Raw genomic sequence first — 25,096 nt, forward strand, 5'->3', positions numbered from 1 at the left:
AGCGTTTCTCAAAGTGTGGGGCGCGCCCCACTGGTGGGGAATAGAGACATGACAGGTGGGGCGCGAGGAACGGGAGGAAATTTCACTTTAATTTTTTTTTTTTTCAATTATATTCTTAGATATTTTTTTTTACTATGCTTTCATGTTCTATACACACTGTAAATCACTTTGTGATTCTGTCTGTGTAATCCGCTATATAAATAAATGTAAATTACTTATTTTTCCTGTAGGCTTTAAATTTCTAGGTAGGAGCGAAAGTTTGACAGACATAGCAACAGTAACTAATGGGGGCGGGGCTAAGCGGAAGCTTTGTGAATGGCGAGTCACTGTGCGAGGATTTGCTGTTTTGCAAATACATAAAAAATAGAGCCAATGCTGATGAGCTGTTCAATATAATGGACAGTTTCCTCAAAGAACACGACCTTAAATGGGAAAACTGTGTGGGCTTCTGCTCTGATGGCGCACAGACCATGGCAGGGTAAAGAAACGGGCTGCAGGCTCTAATAAAGAGGGTTGCGCCAAATGCGCATTGGACACACTGTCATTCACCGGGAAGCACTCGGGTCAAGGCAGCTCAGCCCCAAACTCAATGAGGTTTTAACAGTGGCAGTGTCAAGCCTGCAACCCCGATTTGAAAAGCTGTGCAGTGCAAAACAGGCTCATTGCAGCCACTAATGCTGGAGTACTGTAAAACTCATGTTCACTTGCCCTGTCTTGCCAAATGCATTAGCTCCTCCTTTTTTTTTTGCAAAGATTGCAAAGGGGCACTTTTATTTTTATTTATTATTGAACTTGATGCAAGTTATTTGATTTATTATTGAACTTGATGCAAGTTATAACACTTTTATTTGATTTATTATTGAACTTGATGCAAGTTATAACACTTTTATTTGATTTATTATTGAACTTGATGCAAGTTATAACACTTTTTTTGATTTATTATTGAACTTGATGCAAGTTATAACACTTTTATTTGATTTATTATTGAACTTGATGCAAGTTATAACACTTTTTTTGATTTATTATTGAACTTGATGCAAGTTATAACACTTTTATTTGATTTATTATTGAACTTGATGCAAGTTATAACACTTTTTTTGATTTATTATTGAACTTGACGCAAGGTATTTTATTTGATATTGAACTTGATGCAGGTTATACCACAGCTGCACAGTTATTTTATTTATTATTGAACTTGATGTTATTTTATGTTATTGAGTTTGAATGTATACAACTTGATGTTACTTGATGTTCAATAAATTTGAAAATGTTGAGCTTGGCATTTGCGTTCTGTTGGGGTGATGGGGGCAGGTGGGGCTTGAAAACTCCCCCTTGTCCAAAGTGGGGGATGACAAAAAAAGTTTGAGAACCACTGCAGTAAGGCCACATCGCTACTTTGCACAATGGCACCTTACAGTACAAACTAGGTGTGCCGAAAAGCTTGTCATATCTCCGCAAATAACGCAGTCAATAACCACGTTTCCACCGAGTGGTACAGTTCAGTTAGCAACCGTATGAACTGGATTGATCGACCTGATCATTGTGTTTCCACTATACTGTATCCCCATACCAGCAGACATGGAATTCATTCAACAAAGTAAACATGACACAAGTGTGCTGACATTATCTGTTAAAGGGGAACTGCACTTTTTTTAAACGTTGCCTATCGTTCACAATCATTATGAAAGACACGACGGATGTTTTTTTAATTTTTTTAATGCATTCTAAATAATAAACAAACGTAAATAAAAGTTCACTTACAGCAACACCAATGGAAGGTCCTGTATTCCGCCTATAAAATCCAATAAATAACCATCCAAAAAGCGCCAACAATACTCCATTTACATTTTGTGACTTGAATATTAACCAAGTATTAGTGATATTGTTATTACAAGCACTAACGCAGGCGAACTATTTATAGCGGTGCTGTGATAACAAGCTTGTGTACAATTTCGACATGATCGACTGGCGAGGTGTTTCCTCGCTTCCTTGCTCCCTGGAAGTTTATTATTGATAATAAATCATGCCTCTCACCTGGAAAGTAGATGTCCGAGAATGTAACCAGACAAGTTGGTACACTTTAACAGCCATTTAGGACCCGACATGGCGAGAACGACACAAAGCACCCCGTTTCTTCGCGAGGATTGTGAGTTATTCTTCATTTAAATGGGAATATATGAACATCCTAGCTGTCGGCATCTTAGCAGACCTTGCACAGTAAGTTATGTTTTATTATGTTTGTTGGCTCTCATGAAGTCTGCAGTGAGTAATAATCAGTGATGAAAAAGAAAAAAAAAACGCAAACGTGATGCGTTCTTTAATATGAATGTGCCGCGTATGCTTAAAATGGTCAAAATACGTAAATATTAAATGTTATTATAAATGTGCCAAATACTACATTACATATACACTACCGTTCAAAAGTTTGGGGTCACCCAAACAATTTTGTGGAATAGCCTTCATTTCCTAAGAACAAGAATAGACTGTCGAGTTTCAGATGAAAGTTCTCTTTTTCTGGCCATTTTGAGCGTTTAATTGACCCCACAAATGTGATGCTCCAGAAACTCAATCTGCTCAAAGGAAGGTCAGTTTTGTAGCTTCTGTAACGAGCTAAACTGTTTTCAGATGTGTGAACATGATTGCCCAAGGGTTTTCTAATCATCAATTAGGCTTCTGAGCCAATGAGCAAACACATTGTACCATTAGAACACTGGAGTGATAGTTGCTGGAAATGGGCCTCTATACACCTATGTAGATATTGCACCAAAAACCAGACATTTGCAGCTAGAATAGTCATTTACCACATTAGCAATGTATAGAGTGTATTTCTTTAAAGTTAAGACTAGTTTAAAGTTATCTTCATTGAAAAGTACAGTGCTTTTACTTAAAAAATAAGGACATTTCAATGTGACCCCAAACTTTTGAACGGTAGTTTATATTTACATCATGTATATACAACCTTAATGGAGGCGTTTGGATGTTTTAAAGGGCATTATAACCATAATTGAGCGGCTCCCATAGGCTCTATTGTAAATGGACTTTTGATCGCATTTATTTCATATTTAGAATGCATTAAAAAAAATAACATCAATCGTCATGTCTCTCATAATGATTGTGATCGATAGGCAAAATTCCAAAAAAGTGAAAACAGATTAAAATATTTACCGTTAGCTACAGTACTTTAAATTAATTTTGAAACAATTTTTTTTAACAATATATCTTTGATTTTGCATTTGCAACCTTAAAAATGTCACCAAATTCTGGTGAAATTTAAAAAAAAAAAAATGTTTTTGACCATTTTTTTCCTGAAAAAAGAGGCAGTTTTTCCCACAGACAACAAGTCTCATTGTCTCAAGGTGTTACATGTTTAAAATACGTGATAACAAATCATAATATTAGTTTACAACTTGCAGTAAGTCAGCAGAAGTTAATATATATAATATTTAATTTAATATATATATATATATATATATATATATATATATATATATATATATATATATATATATATATATATATATATATATATATATATATATATATATATATAAGTTGTCACTAGTGCAGTCAAAAGGTGTGAATCATGTAGAAACACCTTCTACACCACTCCCCACTTCAGAGAGAGCTGGAGGCACCCCCACAACAAACGTAAGCACGTTAACAGGCTTGACTCTGACTCTGATCCCTTCAGTTCTATCCATCATCCTTGTCTTTTCATTAGTGGTAAGTATCTAAACATTGTATAATGTTTGCTTTAATAAATGTTAAACTTAGAGTGTGCATTTAGCTTGTTGGCGTCTGCCGCTTGATAACTAGATTAGGCTTCAGAAGATTAATCAAATCTTTTAATTTCAACCTTTTTTCATGCAAATGTTGATCAAAGATTAGAGGAGAACATCAACTTTAAGCCAGTAGGGTGGTTTGGAGGATTAAGAGCTAGCAGTTTGTCCAGAAAAAAATGGTTATGGGCCTATCAATTACACACAAATTTTCTTGGTTTTTGCAGACGGCCCACCATTCTTTGACATTTACAGTATTGACTTTTTTTTGACAGTCAAAGGACCACAGTGTATGTGGCTCCTCCCTCTACAAACTATCACTGCAACTGACCCCAACAACAAGGTACACAAAGTGTAACCAAGCAGGTCAGATATGTTGGAACTCTTTACAATGGCACACTAAAAGGAACACTAAACCAAACTGGACAAATTGGTGGAAATGAGGTTAATGAGAAATTTCGAGAGCAGGAAAAGGAGCAAACAAACTAAGTTTATATCTGTCGAGTATCAGAATACCAAAAATTACTAATTAAAAAGAATATAACTGAGCATTGTATAAAGTACATTCGTAAAAAAATTCAAAACATTATGGTACAGCTTAAAACGTACTATTCTAACTAATTGCGAGGTCTTAAAGGGGACCTATGATGATTTTCCTCTTTTCTGACTAGTTAATGTTGTTACAATGTTGGATACTGATGGTAAACAATGCCAAAGCATTAAATCATAAAGTTCATACACAGGGTCTCTGCAGGTTTTAACAAGCCAAATTGAAGACTTTTTAAGACCATAATGAATACAATTTAAGACCCATTTGACATCAATAAAGGCAAAAATTTACAAAAGACTTGAAGGAAAATTGGAGGCCCGGAATTACTTGCAAAGTGTATGAATTTATTCACAGCTCTTTCACATTGCAATACAAAACACTTAACCTAACTAAAAACACCAGAAACCTCTCCGTTGTGAACCAAGATTTGTTTGGAAGTCCATCCATCCATCAATTTTCTACCGCTTGTCCCGTTCGGGATCGTGGGGGTGCTGAAGCCTATCTCAGCTGCATTCAGGCGGAAGGCGGGGTACACCCTGAACAAGTCGCCACCTCATCACAGGGCCAACACAGACAGACAACATTCACACTCACATTCACACACTAGGGCCAATTTAGTGTTGCCAATCAACCTATCCCCAGGTGCATGTCTTTGGAGGTGGGAGGAAGCCGGAGTACCCGGAGGGAACCCACACAGTCACGGGGAGAACATGCAAACTCCACACAGAAAGATCCCGAGCGCAGGATCGAACCCAGGACCTTCGTATTGGGAGGCAGACGCACTAACCCCTCTTCCACCGTAAGTAAGAATAAAAAAATTGCCAAACCATATTAGTAAATTCTACAGCCATTGTGTGTGTGTGTGTGTGTGTGTGTGTGTGTGTGTGTGTGCGTGTGTGCCTGCGTGTGCATGCACACAAGAACTATCTGAGCTCTTGTCCCGTGGCTGCAATCTCCTCCACAATATTCTGGAGCTCTGCTAATTTTTCCTTGTAGCTCCTCCTCAGAGCATTTAACTTTGTGATGAGCTGGGCCATCTGAGTGCCCGCCTTGCCCCCCGCCTCTTCTGCAAGCCTGTCTGCATCTCTGGCCAGACTTCCAGAAACCTCTTGGACAGATTTCCTTTTCTTTTTTAGTTCTTCCAGGTGATCCTCTAAAGCCTTTCTCTTCTTTCCCTGTTCATCAGACTCCTTCTTCATTCTGTCTTGATCAAGGTCGACACGGTACTTGGATCTGGCTGATGCCGCAGAAGTCAAGAGCTCTTTCGTGATGGGAATCTTGGTCACCCTGCCATGTTGAGTGACATAATCACACACAAGCCTGCGCAACAACAGTGTCCTCCTGCATGTTACACGTTTCAACTTGCTTGTTTACAGAAATACCTCTTTCCACAGTGGAATGTCCATGGAACAAAATGAGCAGCTTCTGGCAAAATGTCCAAAGTTCCGGATAGGGCCTTTGAAGGAAACCGCACAAGAAGGTGTCTAGCCTAGCCATGGGTTGGAATGAGGGGAACCCTTCACTTCTGCTCTCAAGGGACAGGAAGGCCTCAAATTGTTGGATAATGATATCAGATGATTCGGGCTCTCGTCGAACATCAGCACGAACAGGCCCTTAACTTTGGAGATGAGGTCTCTCTTGATGTAATCGGCTAATCCAAATTGTGCTATGTACGCCGTCTTGTCTTTTCCACACTTAAATGTTTTTGCTATCTCTGAATCCGGGAACATAATCTGGAACAGCTCATCAATGTTCTCTGTCGGCGTAGATCCTAACGCTGTCCGGAGGTCGACTGGAGTTGCAGCAGACTGGGTTGCACTGGACCTCAATGCTCTGGCTCTCAATGTGGAGTAATAGTGGCTGATTGACGGCGTTTGCTGCTGGCATTTTATGACCGTCTTGTGCTTTTCCGATTTGCAATGGATTTGAATGCCTTGATGCCCAATGTTCCAAGTTTTAAAGTTTTCTTGCACAAAGTGCAGTGTGCTTCATATGCGTTTCCCTCCACCGGCTTCAACCATGCACTGAACTGTTCGTCCTGAAGCCACAAATCATTAAACTTGTACTTACCCATGCATGCAAGTACTGTAATTCTGTTCTGTTTAAAGTTTTCTCCGCTGCTATGCTAACACAGCTGCGCGCGCACATCAGTAGCTGGTGGTGTTCGATAAATTCTGACCAAGCAGCACAGTTAGTTCCAACATGTGGTTACATTAAAGCGTCCTCAAAAATCGAAACATTTCAAAGCGAGACTGAAGTTTATGCATGTTTTAAATAAAAGTAACGTCAATAGATCTTTAAGACCTTTCAAAATCGTATTTAAGACCTTTAATTTAGATGTTAGGAGAATTTTAGACATTTTAAGGCCTTAAATTCAAATGATTGGATTTAAGACTTTTTTAGACTTTTTAAGACCCCACGGATACCCTGATAAATTTGGGCCTGAGCTTGCACGTAGTTTTGGATGCCTCTCAACACTGTGTTTTGTCTTTTTTAAGATTGGGCACAGTGATGTCACAGTGTGGTGGAAGTACTAAGGTGAGCAATTCTAGGACCGGGACATGCTCCCTGCCAGGGCCCTCCTCTCTGCTCTGTTCTCTTGTGCCAAGATTGTTGGTAGCTGCTGAAAGCCTCCAGCGTTTGTCCACGACATTTTACACGGGACTCTTTTGTCAACATGGACAAGTAGTGAAGTGAAGTGAAGTGAATTATATTTATATAGCGCTTTTCTCAAGTGACTCAAAGCGCTTTACATTGTGAAACCCAATATCTAAGTTACATTTTTAAACCAGTGTGGGTGGCACTGGGAGCAGGTGGGTAAAGTGTCTTGCCCAAGGACACAGCGGCAGTGACTAGGATGGCAGAAGCGGGTATCGAACCTGGAACCCTCAAGTTGCTGGCACGGCCACTCTACCAACCGAGCTATACCGTAAGTACAAAGTTGGATTAACCGCTAAATTATGTTGAAAAAAATGGCACCATTGCGACATTACTTGGTGTGAGGGCACACAAGACAGAAGGTAATGACATACTTGCCAACCTTGAGACCTCCAATAATGGGAGGTGGGGGGGGGGGGGGGGCGGGGGCGTGGTTAGGGGCGTGGTTAAGAGGAGAGTATATTTACAGCTAGAATTCACCAACTCAAGTATTTCATATATATATATATATATATATATATAAATACTTGACTTTCAGTGAATTCTAGCTATATATATATATATATATATATATATATATATATATATATATATATATATATATATATATATATATATATATATATTTATTTTATTATACATATAAATCAAAGAAATACTTGAATTTTTGTGTTCATTTATTTACACATATACACACACACACACAACACTCATCTACTCATTGTTGTGCTTGAAAGTACAATGCTTTGTTAAGGGTTGAATTGGCCATCCTCTTTCTATTCTCTGTCACTATTTTTCTAACCATGCTGAACACCCTCTCTGATGATGCATTGCTGTGTGGCACGCACAAAAGTGCTTTCATCAAATGCACGAGAGTGTGGAATCTTCCATCTCTCCCTAGCATGGCCCAAAACTTTGTCCAGTTTACATCTGCTGTGACAACTAGAAACACACGAGCCTCCACCAGGGGGCAGTGTAGCGTACCCAGATGTAAAACCTCTTTTGCACAACCAGCCTTTTCATATAAAGCCATAAAGGAATGGAACGACCTCACAACAAACTTGAAAAGTCTAACAGATTACTCTTCATTCACAATTGAAGTTAAAAAGTGGCTTTGGAGCAATCAAAGCTGCTCACACGGTCACTAAGATGGGCATTATGTTTGACACATCAACCTAAAGTGTATTATATTTATCCATGAGAGCATTTTTTATTGTAAATTGTGAGGTGTGTCTGTTAAAATCATGGTTGTTTTTACAAATGATGACAGATGTGAACAAAAGCATGTATTGTCTTTGTGTGATGATGTAAATGAGGTTGGTTGTATTGTATATTAAGTATGTGTCCATGAAAGGGCATTTTATGACTTTTTTCTTAATACTTGTGTATGATTTTATTGTCATAATTTTATTGCATGATTTTTGTATCCCTTTAATTTAGGTAGCCAGGGACTGCAGATGGAAATTAGCTATTTAGCTATAATCTGGTACAGAACATATCTGTCTTTGAGCTTAATGTTTCTGTACATTGTCCCTTCAAATAAAGACTAAACTAAAACCGGTCAATCCTTGCTTCCTGGGGATGATCTTCCCTGGCAAGCAATTGGTACTCCAGTACTTGTACCCGGAGGCTGGTCAGGTCCAATCGCAGCTGCGGCAGACTTTTTTTGGGGGGGGCGTGGCCTCCAGCTCCGGCTGAATACCGGGAGTTTGTCGGGAGAAAATCTCTGTCGGGAGGTTGTCGGGAGAGGCGCTGAATATCGGGATTCTCCCGCTAAAAACGGGAGGGTTGGCAAGTATGAGGTAAGATAAAGTATTATTTTAATTTAATCGTGGCATGCGCACAATAAAACCGACATGCGACATGCAGTGACATAAATGCTGGTAAATGCATCTTATTTTATGCAGCATTGTGCACCACACATGGTATACCTAATTTTGTGAATCTATATATACTGTTTATGAAGTTTATTATCGACTGTAACAAAAAAGAATAGCGGTGATGTTTGTCTTCAAGATATATATTTAAAAGTACACATAGAAATGATAAATACTTTTGGAGAGGGTGGGGCGTGAAGGGTTTCATTTGCAACCAGTGTGCAACAACCATTTACAGACAGATTCAGAAAACGGGTTCAAATGTGACAGTGGAGCAAAATGGACACCAAAGCATATCCAATACATATTTTGTAGACCACAAAAAAGTGTGTTAAATGTAGATAAAATCATTATAGGTCCCCTTTAAACAACAAAATCAGTGAGAATGTCAACTTGAGGTACAAAAAAAAAAATCACAGAAGCCATGAAGTCAAAAGCATGTTTTTACGCAGTGCTGCATGTTGAGTGTAATCCAGACCTTAGCCTCCCCAAGGACACCCACAGGGGTCCCCACATGCCCTCCTCCTGTCCCACAGGACACGCAGCTCCTCTGCTGTGTGTTGTGGTGATGACAGCATGTCCAGGAAGCATTCTTTTTCACACAGCCAGCTGGGGTCCTTGCCAGGAAAGGAGGTTGTGTTAACAAAGTCCTGCTTCAACTTTTTAAGATTAAAGATTAAAGTACCAATGATTGTCACACACACACTAGATGTGGTGAAATTTGTCCTCTGCCTTTGACCCATCCCCTTGGGGAGCAGTGGGCAGCAGCGGCGCCGCGCCCGGGAATCATTTTGGTGATTTAACCCCCAACTCCAACCCTTGATGCTGAGTACCAAGCAGGGAGGTACTATGTTTACTGAATTTACTGCAAACAAGCCTCCATGTTGTAGAGATCAAACAACACAATGACAGGCAGCGGTGGCACCAGACCATGTTGTGTTCATGTTTTCATTGCAGTTAGTTTGCTTGGTAGCTGAATTACTCAAAACACATTTTCATGAAATGTTGTTTCTGGGCTGTTTGAAGCACATCAAGGAATATTTTCTTATCATCTGGTGTGTAAGGCAAAAAGTCAATGCCAAACTGATGATGATTATGTGGCAATCGATAAAAGACTGTCAAAAGCGGGACTGTCAAAGAGGAATTGCACCTTTTTTTAAATTTTATTTTGCCTGTCATTCACAATCCTTATGTAAGACAAGAACACATGTTATTTTTTAAATCATTCTAACTCGTCAATAAACGCTACCAAAGTAAGCTAACAACTGTGCTAACAAGAGTCATGATTAGAGATGTCCGATAAATGTGATATCGGAAATTATCGGTATCGGTTTCAAAAAGTAAAATTAATGACTTTTTAAAACGCTGTTGGTTATGCGAGGAGGAACCAAGACGTCTTCCTTTAATACTAGCAATTTGATCTCCCCCCTCTTCAAGAATCATAAGGAGATACACGATGAATACAAGCGGAAAATGTTCAAAAAGCAAACACTGAAAAAAAGTAGTACCACACAGTTGTCGCTTAAAGACTCTGCTGAGAAAAAAACAAAAATACAACAAAAACCACCCCGGGGAGAAAGCCCACGTTGTGGTCAGGGACAACGCACGCAGTATGGCAAAAGCTACGGTGCAGTTTAGTATGGCTAGTCTGCTCTTAATGGCGCACACTTTGCAGCTTGCTGTGAACAAAGCTGCCCTGTCTCAACGCAGCATTTCAGAAGCTCTGGCTGACTGCTAGGCCACTTCAAGCACTCACCACTAGCTTGCAGCACATTTTTTTTACTCATACAAATACGTTAGAGCAGGGCTGATTGAGCCCAGTTTATAATTTCCTGTTATACAGTATGCCAGGCAGTCTTGCACTAAAGGAGGACTATGTTATTGTTTACTTTATTACTCTAGTATACTCTAGACTGAAGCTGTGTGCCTTCATTGTTTTTGTAGCTGTTGTTTTGAGGCATGTTTAAAAAAAATAAAGAATAATGCACTCTTAGACTTAGACTTAGACTTTATGAAAGTCAAAGTATAGTATTTCCCATAGTTGTAGTGGGTATCAGGATTACCTCAGGGAGAGCATGTCCCAAATTCCAAGCTGCTGTTTTGAGGCATGTTAAAAAAAAAATGCACTCTGTGACTTCAATAATAAATATGACAGTGCCATGTTGGCACTTTTTTTCCATAATTTGAGTTGAAGTTGTTCTCTTATTTTGAAAAACCTTGTTACATTGTTCAATGCATCCAGCACGGCATCACAAAAAAATTAGGCATAATAATGTGTTAATTCCACGACCGTATATATCGGTATCGGTTGATATCGGAATCGGTAATTAAGAGTAGGACAATACCGGAATATCAGATATCGGCAAAAAAGCCATTATCGGACATCTCTAGTCATGATGTCAGTGCGTCTATTGCACCTGTAAAACCCACTAAAAAAACATCCAAAAACTGTCAACAATTTTCCATTTACATTTTGTGACCTGAATAATAACCAAATATTGGCGATATTGTTATTATAGGCGCTAACAATACTATGTCGAGGATTATGATTAATTCTTAATCTAAACGGAAAGATATGAACATCCCATCAGTCGTTATCCCAGTGAGAGCAGACATTGTATACAGTAAGTGTTTGTTTTATTATGTTTGTTGTCTCTTATGTTGTTGTCTGCCGTGATTTGTAGTCAGTGAAGGAAAAAGCAAACGTTGTGATGAGTCTATGAAAATACATTATTACATGTATATTTTCAGCATGTACTGTATATAAAATCTTGGAGGTTTTGGGATGCTTTTTTAGGCGAAATATTGGCAAAATAGAGGACTCCCGTTGGCATTGTTGCTGGCTAACTTTTGCTAACGTTTTAGAGTGCATAAAAAAGAAAAACACATGTGTTCTTGTCTTACATAGGGATTGTGAATGATTGGCAACATTTCAAACAAAGACCAGTTTCCGGTGTCATGTTTACTTTCATGTTAAGCGTAGAGTATGTAACTGTTTAAGCACTTAATTATTTGATTCCTGCCTTGCCAATAACATGTTTCCTAATTTGTGAGCCTTTGACATGAGCGATATCAAAAGACAACAGCGGGACCAATGTAGTAGAACTCGACGCACTGCTTAATGGTAACTGCTAAGGTTCCCGACATTGCTATGCAAGGCAATGCTGAGTGGAGACGAACTTTGTTGATGCACTTCATCTTTGAAATCAATAACAGTGCTGATGACGCAGTTAATGTTGGCGGTTCTCTAGGCTGCCACTGTCAATTTGACCAGGTTTTTGCAGAACAACACACGCCTTTGGTTTCAGCACATTGAAGCCCAGTTCTAACTTAGCGGAACCACTATACAGCATTGGGTAAAACAAGTTTGAAGGTTACTATATGGATGTTACTTTATTTTTCCAGGATTCTGATAATGTTAAAATATCTATTTTGAGGGTCGTAAACAGGTTTTTGATGCTAGAACTATGAAAATATTTGCTTCATTAATAATAATAATAATCTTACTTTGCAAAAATGTGTTTACTACAGTCAGGCCTTCAACAAACTGGCCACAATAAACGAGAGGCAACTGTAGTCCTTTAAAGTCTAAACATAATCTTGAAGATGGCACAGCTCATTGTGTTTCCCGTTACGATATGTGACATGTTCACATTATTTCTTGCTAGCTCGGTATACTACTTGCCATAGAATGCCAGATTGCTTCGTTTTGTTTTGTCTGATTCCTGTTGTTTTCTCAGTGCCTTATTTATTTTGCTTTGCACGGCTCCCTTTCTTCGTATCTTACTGCTTGGAGTTGATTAACTACCACCAGGGTTAAAATCTCAGCAGAATCCTGTTATTTAAATATATTCTTTAATGTTATTCTGTTAGGATAGATGCCGTGCGGCTATTTTTCCTGTTTTTGCTAATTCTATGATAAAAACTCAGTAGTTATTCAACTGACACCAATTTAAGGAAATGGCCCATGTTTATTACAATTTTGGCAATCTTTACGAAACCCTTTACTGGTTTAAAAGTTAAAGGTCATCTAGGAACTTACAGTACCTGATACTTCTGTGGTCCAACAGCTGCCATCCATATGCCCATGCTTACATCTTCTCCCTGTGATGACACATTTGTTAACTCACCTTTAATGTGGCAATTGGCGTTTAACAGGCTACCTACCTGGTAGGCCATTAGACTCTCTGCGTTACTGGCAAGCCACTGAACCAGGTCATGTGACACCACATAGCCAGAGCCACATGCGAAGGCCGGGTAGGCGGGACTGGCATACTCCAGCTCCTGCCACTTCCCAATGCGATCCACTGCCCAACTCTGCCTGAAACTGGGTCAGGAGGGCGTGTGTTAATGAGCACAATGTCACCACATCTCATGGTCAGATTACCTTTTACGCATTGGTTCTAAACACAGCAACAATGCAAAACACCCAGGGCCGTCAGTCTGTACTTACTTTCCCCACCAAAAATGGCTGCGCTTGAGACCCTTCTGGTCAATCTTCATTAATACAGAGTCCATGTCAATGTAACAATCGTCATCAGTCTTCAAGAGCAGATTGAAGTCAGCATTGGCCACAGACCTGTCATAAGGAGAATTGCTGTAATTAATGTATGTAACTACACTTCATTGGGATGTTATTACAAAGAATGGAGATAAAATACAACAGAAACACAAACATTCATTTAGAGTCCAAAATGTTACTAGCAACACCAACTTTTTCCAAATAAGATGGTGTAGAGGGAAAAAGACAAGAAAATATGTTATAGTCTTACAGTAGACACACTTTAAATGACAAGTACTTTAGGAGCACCTGCTGCAATCAACCTTGCTGGCACAACTGTGCCCTAATGAAAATGTGATGGTAGAGAATGTATTGGGAACTTTTTGTCAGAAAATGGCTGTCGACATCCCAAATGTCTTACTTAAGTTTTTTCTTTTGAAAGAATACGATTCCCAAAAGTTGCACTGAAGTTTAAAGGTGAGGCACCGGTTCTGTATATTAGACTTCTGCCAACCCTGGAAGCTGAGAAATAATCTAAATGGTTAACAGTTTCTTTTTAGACGCAACCACATGGAAGATCTGGGAAGGCACGCTATAGAGATAAAATCTGATTGCAACCACAGAACTAAAGAAGGCAAGCAACAAATGTGACAATGGTACAATATGGCTAAGTCATATCATCAACCATATTGAAAAATGAATAATGTTCAGACAATAATATTGGATCTCTTATTCAAAAAATTATGATGATGGCTGTCTTGACTCTGGAACAAATCATTTATATTTTTAATTGTAAAATTGTTCTTAAAATTACAGCAGTACCTCAGTTTTCGTATGATTAAATTTTCAACAGAAATGTCATATACCATTGTAGTTTTCATTTGGATAAAATTTGTGCGTAACAAGCTACAGTACTTTAGTCATTTTTCCCACGAATCATCCCACAGAATCAAGTGCCCAAACAATGAATTCCAAGTGTTGCTGACTTAGTCTCTGGGCTTTTTTTTAGTATGACTGCAAAATAAATCACCATGGAGGTCAAAGAAAGTAGCAAATGGCAGAACTTTGATGAAAGTTACAAACACTATGGCGTTCAAGAAAGAGTACAAAGGTGGCATCTGCATTGCTCTCCCGTCCTTTTGTCTCTCACCGCTCATCACCAACAAGATTCCCCAATAAAAGTAAAAGTGACGTTAGATTTTAATTTATCAATTTCATTCATCATTTATAATGTCGCATTGATTTCTGCAACTATAACTATATTGTATAAAATGTGTTTTCTGTTGATATTTTTGGGCATTTGTAACAAATTAATTGAATTACCATCATTTCAAATGTATCTCAGTTTTTGCACAATTCGGTCTTCGTCTGACCTTTCAGAACAGAGAACTAACATAGAGGTACTGTACCACAGTAGATGAAAATTAGAGCCAAAACATGACAGCATATTATAGCAATCCTGGTACTATAATAAAAAACAGGGGCTGTGAGGAGCACAGCAATGACATCTAAACAGTCTAATGGGGTGCTTAGTCTGTGTTTTGTATTAAATACAATGAATTCATTGCTACATACAGTAGTTGCTCATTTAGTACATGACCTTCTTGCAGAACATATAATACATTTTGGAAACAGGTAATCTTCAGGCTGACCAAATTAAAAGCTCACAAATTCCTTACAGGCAGCATATTTTGATCTTTGATTGATTAGGCCCAAATCTGTGAAGGTTCAGCATATGTCTGGATACTTGATGACAGTAACACTGATTGCAAGTGTGTTCTGACAGGAGGACATTTGTTAAGCAATGACACATTTTTATTCTGGATCGCTGATTTCCTCAGAGGGTCGACCAATTTAGAGAAGAAAAGCCGAATCATTAGCACTTGGCGTACCATTTATAGAACTGAAGCAGTTTGGAAGGCACGTTCCTGTAGGTGTCCACCACGTCCACAAACACCATGTCGTTGTGCCTCAGGCTCTCCTGCTGCAAAGCAGCATCCTCCTGCCTCAGCCCCGAGGCATGGCGCTCCATCCTGGCTGGACGACCCCGCAGGAGCACTGACAGATTGTCCCCGTCTGACACATTAGGTGGGGAGGGGTTTGGGTTGCACAGTACAAAAAAAGTATCAGAGGCAATAAAAAAACACAAATTCTAACTAGATGATGGCACTAGAGGGAGACTGAATGAATATCTGCTAGATGAAAAACATATAACAGTGTTATTAGTCCTGCTGCAGGGTATTATGCTGCAAATATGATATAGTTTTCCCAAAAGTATATGGAACTTGCTTTCAGGTCAACAAAAACATAACACACAAGCATGAAATCTATAATACAGCAATCAATAATACAGCCACACAAGATGAGAGTTGGCTAGTCCTCAGACAAAGAAAGCAAAACCATTACAAGGTTTTGAAATGTTTACGCTGAGAAACATCTCAGAATTGGCACCAACCGTAAATGGTGAAGGTGAATCCTCCAGCCAAACCAGGAAATCCAAGAGCTCTTCTGTGGGGCAGTATGCCTTCTGCAATCTGTGGATGAAATCCATTGTTATTAGTTCTTACACATGCGACTTATCTTCAGCACATGGGAGCACATACGGAGGAGAACTTAAGGACGCCTCCTCCATCATTGAGTTGCACACAAGATGAGTTGACAGTCAGTTCGTCCGAGTCCGAACTCTCCCACACCAGTGTGCCCTCAAAACCCTGAAAGACAAACAGGCCTTTTTGTTTCATTACTTCTGTCTTGCAAAAAACTTGTATTACATTGCCGACATACCTTGGGCAAGATGAACTGCTCCACTGGTTTGTACCATATTCCGCTCATGAGGGTCCCTGTGTTGATGGCGCTGAAGCGAGCGGTTACCACAGCCTCCTGCAAAAATATTTTATTTTGGACACCCGCATATTGTCATAAGAATAACAAAAGTAGCTGCTACCTCCTGATCCAGTTGGAGGAGCTTCACTGTCACATTGCTCTGAAGCTCAGGCTGAGTGCATCTGGGAAACACCCCCAACCTGGTGATCACCACCGGGTGGAGAACCTTAAAATCCAGCGCAACAGTAGAAACATCAGATGAGACGAGGATGGCGGGGTCGGACACCATCACCATTTCTTTTTCCGCGTCCTGCCCTATTACTGAGTAGAGGACAGAGAAAATGTACGTGAGCGTTACTGCAATGCCTTCAGGCTGAGTTCTCTATTATTGGCAATGTAAAAAGGAAAATGTCCAAGAGTGTATAGTTAATGCTTAATTATAGAGTGTGACTGATTTGCTTTCAGTCCATTAAAACCTGAAGGCTAATATTGGCAAACGGGCTAAGGTTTGTTTATCCTAGGCTGACCATACGTCCTCTTTTCCCCGGACATGTCCTCTTTTGCGGGTGTGTCCGGGGTGTCCGGACGGGGTTTTTTTAATGCCTCAAATGTCCGGCATTTTGAGTTAGGATTGCATGTATTTTCAATGTACGTCTTGGGCAAGGATCGGCAACCCCTAACAATTAAATTAAGGGCGTGCCGTGATGGCACTGCATATATTATCCTCTATTACTTGCACTAACAGCATGCCAGCCCGGCCTCATGTTGTATGAAGCTTTAACTTGCACACGTGTGAGACAGCAAGGCATACTTGGTCAACAGCCACACAGCTTACACTGACGGTGGTCATATATAACAACTTAAACACTGTTACGTTACAAATATGCGTCACACTGTGAACCCACACCAAAAAAGAATGACAAATACATTTCTGGAGAACCTCTGCACCGTAACACAACATAAACACAACACAACAAATACCCAGAATCCCATGCAGCCCTAACTCTCTAACCTCAACCGACGCACGGAGGGAGGGAGGGAGGGGTGATGTGTGGGGGGGTTTGGTGCTAGCGGGGCGTGTAGACTGGAAGAGTTAGGGCTCCATGGGATTCTGGGTATTTGTTGTGTTGTGTTTATGTTGTGTTATGGTGCGGAGGTTCTCCAGAAATGTATTTGTCATTCTTTTTTGGTGTGGGTTCACAGTGTGGCGCATATTTGTAACGTAACAGTGTTAAAGTTGTTATTTACGGCCACCGTCAGTGTAAGCTGTGTGGCTGCTGACCAAGTAAGCTTTGCTGTCATATTCGAGTGCAAGCAGAAGATGCATTCAACATGTGTCCGATCAGGTAAGCTGTTTAAGCAGGCTGTAGAGGGCGCTAAAGGCAGTGCCATCACGCCCAAATTTCGGGTGTCTCCCGGGAAAAGTGGGAGGATTGGAAACTATGACGCTGTTGGACGCCATTCATGTAAATCTTGCGGGCCGTCATAACTTAAACTGTCATATTAAAGTGCGGGCCGGGGCGCGTGTCTGAGACCCCTGGTTTAAACATAGCACAAAGCAATAAAAAGCTTTATATACAGTGTTATTTCATTTTAAATTTCAAAAGAGTTTTGAGGCTCCCATTGTTTTCTTTTATTTGTGAAACTTGTCAAAATGGCTCTTTGAGTGATAAAGGTTGCCGACCCTAGACTCTAGGGTTAAGTTAAGAAGGGGTTAAACAAAACAAGCTGAGAAGGTGCGCACGCAGAAACATTGGTGAGGGAGGGGCAGAGACACAGAGCGAGAGAGCTAGTGAGTGGAGACAGACATGAAAACAAGAAATGCTGAAAAGTAAATGAAACTTCACGGATGATTTGCGGAAAAAGTATTTGTGTTTTGGTCCTGGCCGTGACACATGGGAAGCAGAATGCACTGTGTGCAAAGCAGGAACGTGTATATCTGTGGCAAATAAAGATCTACAAGCCCATATCGACACTACAAAGCACAAAACAGCTGTGCAGGGCGAGAGCTCGTTTATGACAACCTTTTTCCAAAACACAACATAGAATGTGAGATATAACAGGATAATGCATATATTTGTCATTTGTTTTCAAAAAGCGGTACCCCAAAAATTTACTGTGGGACCCCATTTGTATGATTTGAAGGGGTCCCTGGGACCCCATTTTGAAAATTCCTAGCGCCAACACTACTGTCAACATAGGAGAAAAATGCTTTATTTGAATAAATATATTACTTATGAAGCAAGTTCGAGTATCATTGGCAAATTTTCACCTAGTCCCGACCTTGGCGTGCTGCCCGCCTTGGCACGCATATATGTGTCCTCTTTTTGGGATTTCAGAATATGGTCAGCCTAGTTTATCCAAATAAACACGGCTTACATTGATTTAAGTGGAGATGAGCCCTTTTTGTAAATATGATGGCTTCTCATTTGCGTGACACACAAGACATAAGATTGACTATCGGGCAATTTTATTTCTGTAGAAAGGCAAATCAACTGTCAAGGACATAACATAAAAGTACAAGCATTAAGTGCCGTATGCAAACATAAGCAGAAGAGGATTGTACACCTTATAAAAACACGTAAATGTTAACAGGGCAGTCTTGTGTAAAAACCCTCAAAAGCAAACACAGTAGTTGAATATGATCAATAAGGCAGCGTGAATCTATGACCTTTCATCGACAACACTGTCTTACTGGAATCATCTAATTTGCCCCACCCTTACGAGCACAAAACCTCCATACTTCAGGGTAAACGCCGCCACAATGTTTTTCGTCAAGTGAAGACGGCGATAATTTAAATTCAGGTGTTACTCTTGCTCTTCATGCAATAAAGTAGTAGGAAAATAAAATAGAGACAATAAGATAAGCAATATAATTAACTAAGCAATACACTAAACAATAAGTATCAAGTATGACTATTATGATAATATATGTACAAGATAAACAATATTTACATGATAAATTTAAGATACTGCACAGTTATTGACCGGTTTGCCAACAGATTGCAGTTATGGGTGATGAGTTGTGCAGAAGGGAAGAAGGAAAGCTACACAAGTTTAGCAGACCTTGAAAAAATGTGCTTGAGCGAGATTGTTGCAACCTTCAGTCTTGAAAATAATCATTTGAAACATTTTGTGTGTGTGTCGGTGTGTGTCTGTGTGCGTGTGTGTGCATGTCATAGCCCAGCAATAAAGAGGACCTACGATGATTTTAATCTACATACGGCACAGTTCCTTGTGGTCCAGATCAGTGGTACCCAACCACTGGTCCGGGTAACGATACCAGTCTGTGACGCATTTGCTACCGGGCCGCACAGAAACAATAATTAATTTATAAACTACCGCATTTTCTCCGACTTAACTTTTGCCTGTCCCACTAAACACACCAATAAGCTTGTTAATAGATATATATTACAACTCCTTTGTCATAGTACATGGGACAATGCACATTAATGGACATATAAAATGTTAGTGTTCCAGATTGTAGCCAAAGGCAAATTTTTAGTGCTCATTTTGCGTGAAGAAGCACATTAAAATGAAAATTATTGAATAACAAAGCGCTTCATACACAATTTTACCCAAAACTAATTCCTGACCACATCATACTCTGTCACCGATTACAGTATTAAAATCCGCCCGCGGTAAAAAAAAAAAAAAATGATACGGTTTTTAAATGTAAGTTTTAATGATGTTAAAATGGTAAAATATACTGTATATTACCGTATATATTATTATACATAAATAATACAATAATTCATCGAGGTAGAACTATCATGTTATATGATCTAACATCTTTGACAATCAGTATTATTTTGTAACAGTCCACTTTTTGTTGTTATTATAGTGCGGGGATACCCATGATTTTAGCCTTCCAAAGCTTCTCTTAGACCACCATTTGTTAACCTTGGTATTTGTCAAATCATAGTTACAGCCCTGGTCGCAAATCGCCCATGTTGTGCGCATGCCCCTGGCGGTCTTTTTTGTCGGACTTTAGTGGCTAATCCAACTTGTACTTACTGGTCATATATTTTTTAAAGCCATCAGAGCACACTCGATAGCGAGATAGGAGAAGGAATAACACCGGGGGCAGAGGAGTAGGGATGTTATCTTTCACATTTTAACCAATACTAGTACCAAATCGGTACTTTAAAAACAATGCCGGTGCTTAAACGGTGCCCGAACCCGAACTTAAAAAAGGGAAAACGTGCAAATTTTTATGGATTTTTCTGACATTGAAGTAGAACAACCTTGTAGTTGAAATTCTATAAATTAATTCATAAATAAGTTATAAAAAGTAATTAATAAAATCGTCAAAGTTTTGCACTAATTAAAAGAACATGCAAATAACTTTTTTGTGTTATAATATTGCGTATATATTATTGCTCATAATTCCGGGGGTAATGAGTGATGAGTACAAGAATGCAACCTCGCTTGCCGTAACCGTCATTGGTGCATAATGAGGAAGTGCTGCAGTGCTAGCGGTGTTATGAGGGATGCTGTTGGCGTGTTTAAGTCCGCAAAAAAAGAACGTCAGACTGTGTGTGCTTCTGTCAGGATGCTACATTACATAAGCAATATCACAAGAAAGCATTTCTTGCAGGTGGCTGCGTCTGTATTCATTTAGCACCGAAATCAAGCACCAATAGCTTCTTCTTTTTTGGTCTGGTTGCACCCTTGCTATTATAGAACCACATTTTACTACCCATCCCTAAATAGTGGCAGAAAGCATGAACTAGAAATGCCCGCTTTAGAGCGACCGTCAATCTGTGATGTCACAAATGAACCACTGTTAAAAAAACACTGCAAAACAGTGTGCAAGCTCACACCTAAATGCATGAACATAAAGATTTGATGCTTTGGCACCGTTTAAAACGCATATCCAACATTGTAACAACATGTATAAGTCAGAAAAGAGGAAAATCATTATACGTCCACTTTAAAGGCCTACTGAAATGAATTTTTTTAATTTAAACGGGGATAGCAGATCCATTCTATGTGTCATACTTGATTATTTCGCGATATTGCCATATTTTTGCTGAAAGGATTTAGTATAGAACAACGACGATAAAGTTCGCAACTTTTGGTCTCTGATAAAAAAAAGCCTTGCCCCTACCGGAAGTAGCGTGACGTCACAGGAGGAAGGGCTGTTCACATTTCCCCATTGTTTTCAATGCAGCGAGAGAGATTCGGACAGAGAAAGCGACGATTACCCCTTTAATTTGAGCAAGGATGAAAGATTTGTGGATGAGGAACATGAGAGTGAAGGACTAGCGTGCAGTGCAGGACGTATCTTTTTTCGCTCTGACCGTAACTTAGGTACAAGGGTTCATTGGATTCCACACTCTCTCCTTTTTCTATTGTGGATCACGGATTTGTATTTTAAACCACCTCGGATACTATATCCTCTTGAAAATGAGAGTCGAGAACGCGAAATGGACATTCACAGTGACTTTTATCTCCACGACAATACATCAGTGAAGCTCTTTAGCTACGGAGCTAACGTGATAGCATCGGGCTTAAATGCAGATAGAAACAAAATAAATAAACCCCTGACTGGAAGGATAAACAGAAAATCAACAATACTATTAAACCATGGACATGTAAATACACGGTTAATGCTTTCGAGGCCGGCGAAGCTTTACAATGCTGTTGCTAACAACGCCATTGAAGCTAACTTAGCAACGGGACCTCACAGAGCTATGCCAAAAACATTAGCTATCCACCTACGCCAGCCAGCCCTCATCTGCTCATTAACACCCGTGCTCACCTGCGTTCCAGCGATCGACGGAGCGACGAAAGACTTCACCCGATCATGGATGCGGTCGGCGGCCCGGAGACGGAGGAAGTTTATTTATTTATTTATTAGCCTTTATTTAACCAGGTAAAATCCCATTGAGATCAAAGATCTCTTTTCCAAAGGAGATCTGGCCAAGAGGGCAGCAACAAGGTTACATTAAAAACAGTAAACAAATACATAAAACATCACATTTACGACATTAAAACTTGCTCACATAACACATGTGCATACAGACAAGGTAGACTGCAGTCCTTTTACAGAAGCTTTAAACTCATTCAACGTAACAAGGGTTTGAAGTTTAATATTCGATTGTAGGTTATTCCAAGCCTTCGGTGCTGAAAACCTAAATGCTTTCTTGCCCAGTTCAGTTCTTACTTTGGGGACGACAAATTGCAGAACATTCATTGAACGAAGATTGTGACTTCCTTGTTTCTTTGTTAAAAGACAAGACAGATAAGATGGAGTGATACCCAGAATGGTTTTGTAGATGAAAACATACCAATGATTGAGGCGTCGAGTACTTAAAGATGTCCAGTTAACCATTGAGTATAATACACAATGGTGAGTAAGGGGAGCGCAGTTGGTGATAAATCTCAGTGCACCGTGGTACACACTATCCAGCTTGTGGAGACAACCAGCAGTAGCATTCATGTACAACACATCTCCATAGTCAATAACAGGTAAGAAGGTTGTTTCCACCAATTTCTGTTTCACAGTAAAAGAAAAACAAGACTTGTTTCTATAATAAAATCCCAGTAAAAGTTTCAGTTTTTTTACAACATACTGAATGTGCTCCTTAAAACTCAAGTCAAGGTGAGGACGGCGGTGCGGCGGCTAGCGCGTCTGCTATCCATCTCAAAGTCCTCCTGGTCGTGTTGCTGTAGTCCGCTGCTAAAACACAGATCCCACCTACAACTTTCTTCTTTGCAGTCTTCATTGTTCATTAAACAAATTGCAAAAGATTCACCAACACAGATGTCCAGAATACTGTGGAATTTTGAGATGAAAACAGAGCTTTTTGTATTGGATTCAATGGGGCCGAATACTTCCGTTTCAACAATTGACGTCACGCGCATACGTCATCATACATAGACGTTTTCAACCGGAAGTTTAGCGGGAAATTTAAAATTGGACTTTATAAGTTAACCCAGCCGTATTGGCATGTGTTGCAATGTTAAGATTTCATCATTTATATATAAACTATCAGACTGCGTGGTCGGTAGTAGTGGGTTTCAGTAGGCCTTTAAGTAAAAATTGAGTATATGTACTGCAGATCCTAAGAAAGCAATATTTCAGCAATGTTTTTGAACATGACAATGGCACGAGTGTTATGTAGTGTTTTGTACAGTCTGTTTCAGAAGACAAATAAACAAGAGCTTTTTGGCAATCACTGTTAAAAGATCAGGCCAGTGGGAATGACCTAAAAGGGACCTTTATGACTGTTACTGAGAAGGCAATTTACTGTTATCAAGACTAACAGCAAAAGTCACAAACAGTGTGATGGAATCCATAAATGGACTCGCAGGGATGTGTCAAAAAAGACTCTTTTTGGACAAAGTAGACTTGAAAATAACTGGAAAAACAAAAGCAAGCAGTAAAAGAGTAACGCGTTTATCTTGTAGTTGTATTGATAGAGCTCAACTGTGTGATATTTATTCCAATTGGTTTTTTGATTGATTGATTGAAACTTTTATTAGTAGATTGTACAGTACAGTACATATTCCGTACAATTGACCACTAAATGGTTACACCCGAATAAGTTGTTCAACTTGTTTAAGTCGGGGTCCACGTAAATCAATGCATGTTACTTATTATGTGCAGAGGTGGGTAGAGTAGCCAGAAATTGTACTGAAGTAAGAGTACTGTTACTTTAGAGTTTTATTCCTCAAGTAAAAGTAAGGAGTAGTCACCCAAATATTTACTTGAGTAAAAGTATGTTGTGAAAAAACTACTGAAGTACTGAGTAACTGATGAGTAACCTGTTCGTTTAATGATGACCGCAACAAATAATACACAAAAACATAAAAATAGCAATGAACAAATTCAGAGCCAGGAATATCTCTTAAGCAACTAAAACAATAATATATTAAATAATAATACATTAAAATAAAAAAATAAAAAAGGCAAATTGAGCCACAATAACAGCACCATAGGCTCAGTAGGCAGAGATTACAAAGGAAAATAACAAATTCGCCTTTACGCAAAGCATAAACTGATAGGTGTGGGCTGCACCTGAGAACACACTGTGCACTTCTGATTGGTGTTTGTATGCACGCGTGAGTGTGTGTGCGACTGTGTGTGTGTGTGTGTGTGTGTGTGTGTGTGTGTGTGTGTGTGTGTGTGTGTGTGTGTGTGTGTGTGTGTGTGTGTGTGTGTGTGTGTGTGTGTGTGTGTGTGTGTGTGTGTGTGTGTGTCTCTGTCTGTCTGTCTATGAGGCTGCAGTGTGTTAATAAATGTCTCCACATGATGTACATTTGACAGTGATTCATAGCAGGGAAGCTAACAGCAGCCTACGGTGACAGCCAAAATATCTACTAACGTTACTTAATTGCTTCCTCAAATTTGACGTTGAGTTACAGTAAGCTGAAATGTCCACTTGTTTGGGGAGACACATATGACAACGCATTACATAACTGTTTTTTTGGTTGTCTGAAGCGTGAAAATCGATTTTATGTGAGGCCAGGGGTGTTTGTGTTCGTTGTTGTCTCTGCCATTGTTGTTGTTGTTTGCCGCTGAAACTTTATGTGCAGTTAATCATGTGACCGCCTGGCACTGTTTGATTGGTGAAACGGAGTCAAACGTCACCAGTGACTGCATTTGATTGGTGAAACGGAGTCAAACGTGACCAGTGACTGCATTTGATTGGGGAAATGCAGGCATGCGATAGATCTTACTTTGAAGGTCTGTCTGACAAACCAAAACAAACAAAGCGTGCATCGATAAAAATCAGTAGCGAGTAGCGAGCTGAATGGAGATAAATGGAGCGCAGTAAAAGTAGCGTTTCTTCTCTTTAAATATACTCAAGTAAAAGTAAAAGTATGTTGCATTAAAACTACTCTTAGAAGTACAATTTATCCCAAAAGTTACTCAAGTAGATGTAACGGAGTAAAT

The 25,096-nt window shown here is 39.5% G+C and overlaps 1 protein-coding gene across 3 annotated transcripts in view; it reads right to left on the reverse strand.

Annotated features, from left to right (window-relative positions):
* Positions 1–25,096, reverse strand: part of b3galnt2 (beta-1,3-N-acetylgalactosaminyltransferase 2) — a 59,857-nt gene that overhangs the window by 7,014 nt on the left and 27,747 nt on the right. For 2 of the 3 annotated variants that reach the window (XR_009827254.1, XM_062058543.1), the window contains exons 4-12: positions 16,310–16,509; positions 16,150–16,245; positions 15,969–16,076; positions 15,821–15,899; positions 15,258–15,441; positions 13,318–13,443; positions 13,032–13,191; positions 12,912–12,968; positions 9,343–9,481 (exon numbers count right to left, since the gene is read on the reverse strand). Coding sequence is in view for 2 of the 3 variants with exons in the window: in XM_062058543.1 (XP_061914527.1) it covers positions 9,344–9,481; positions 12,912–12,968; positions 13,032–13,191; positions 13,318–13,443; positions 15,258–15,441; positions 15,821–15,899; positions 15,969–16,076; positions 16,150–16,245; positions 16,310–16,509 (1,148 nt within the window). In the remaining variant the exon portion in view is untranslated. Of the gene's footprint in view, positions 1–8,931; positions 9,482–12,911; positions 12,969–13,031; positions 13,192–13,317; positions 13,444–15,257; positions 15,442–15,820; positions 15,900–15,968; positions 16,077–16,149; positions 16,246–16,309; positions 16,510–25,096 lie in introns of those variants that run through there. The other variant, XM_062058545.1, reaches the window with a different exon arrangement.

This window comes from Entelurus aequoreus, linkage group LG09, assembly GCF_033978785.1.
Source record: "Entelurus aequoreus isolate RoL-2023_Sb linkage group LG09, RoL_Eaeq_v1.1, whole genome shotgun sequence".
In the NCBI taxonomy this organism is placed as follows: Eukaryota; Metazoa; Chordata; class Actinopteri; order Syngnathiformes; family Syngnathidae; genus Entelurus; species Entelurus aequoreus.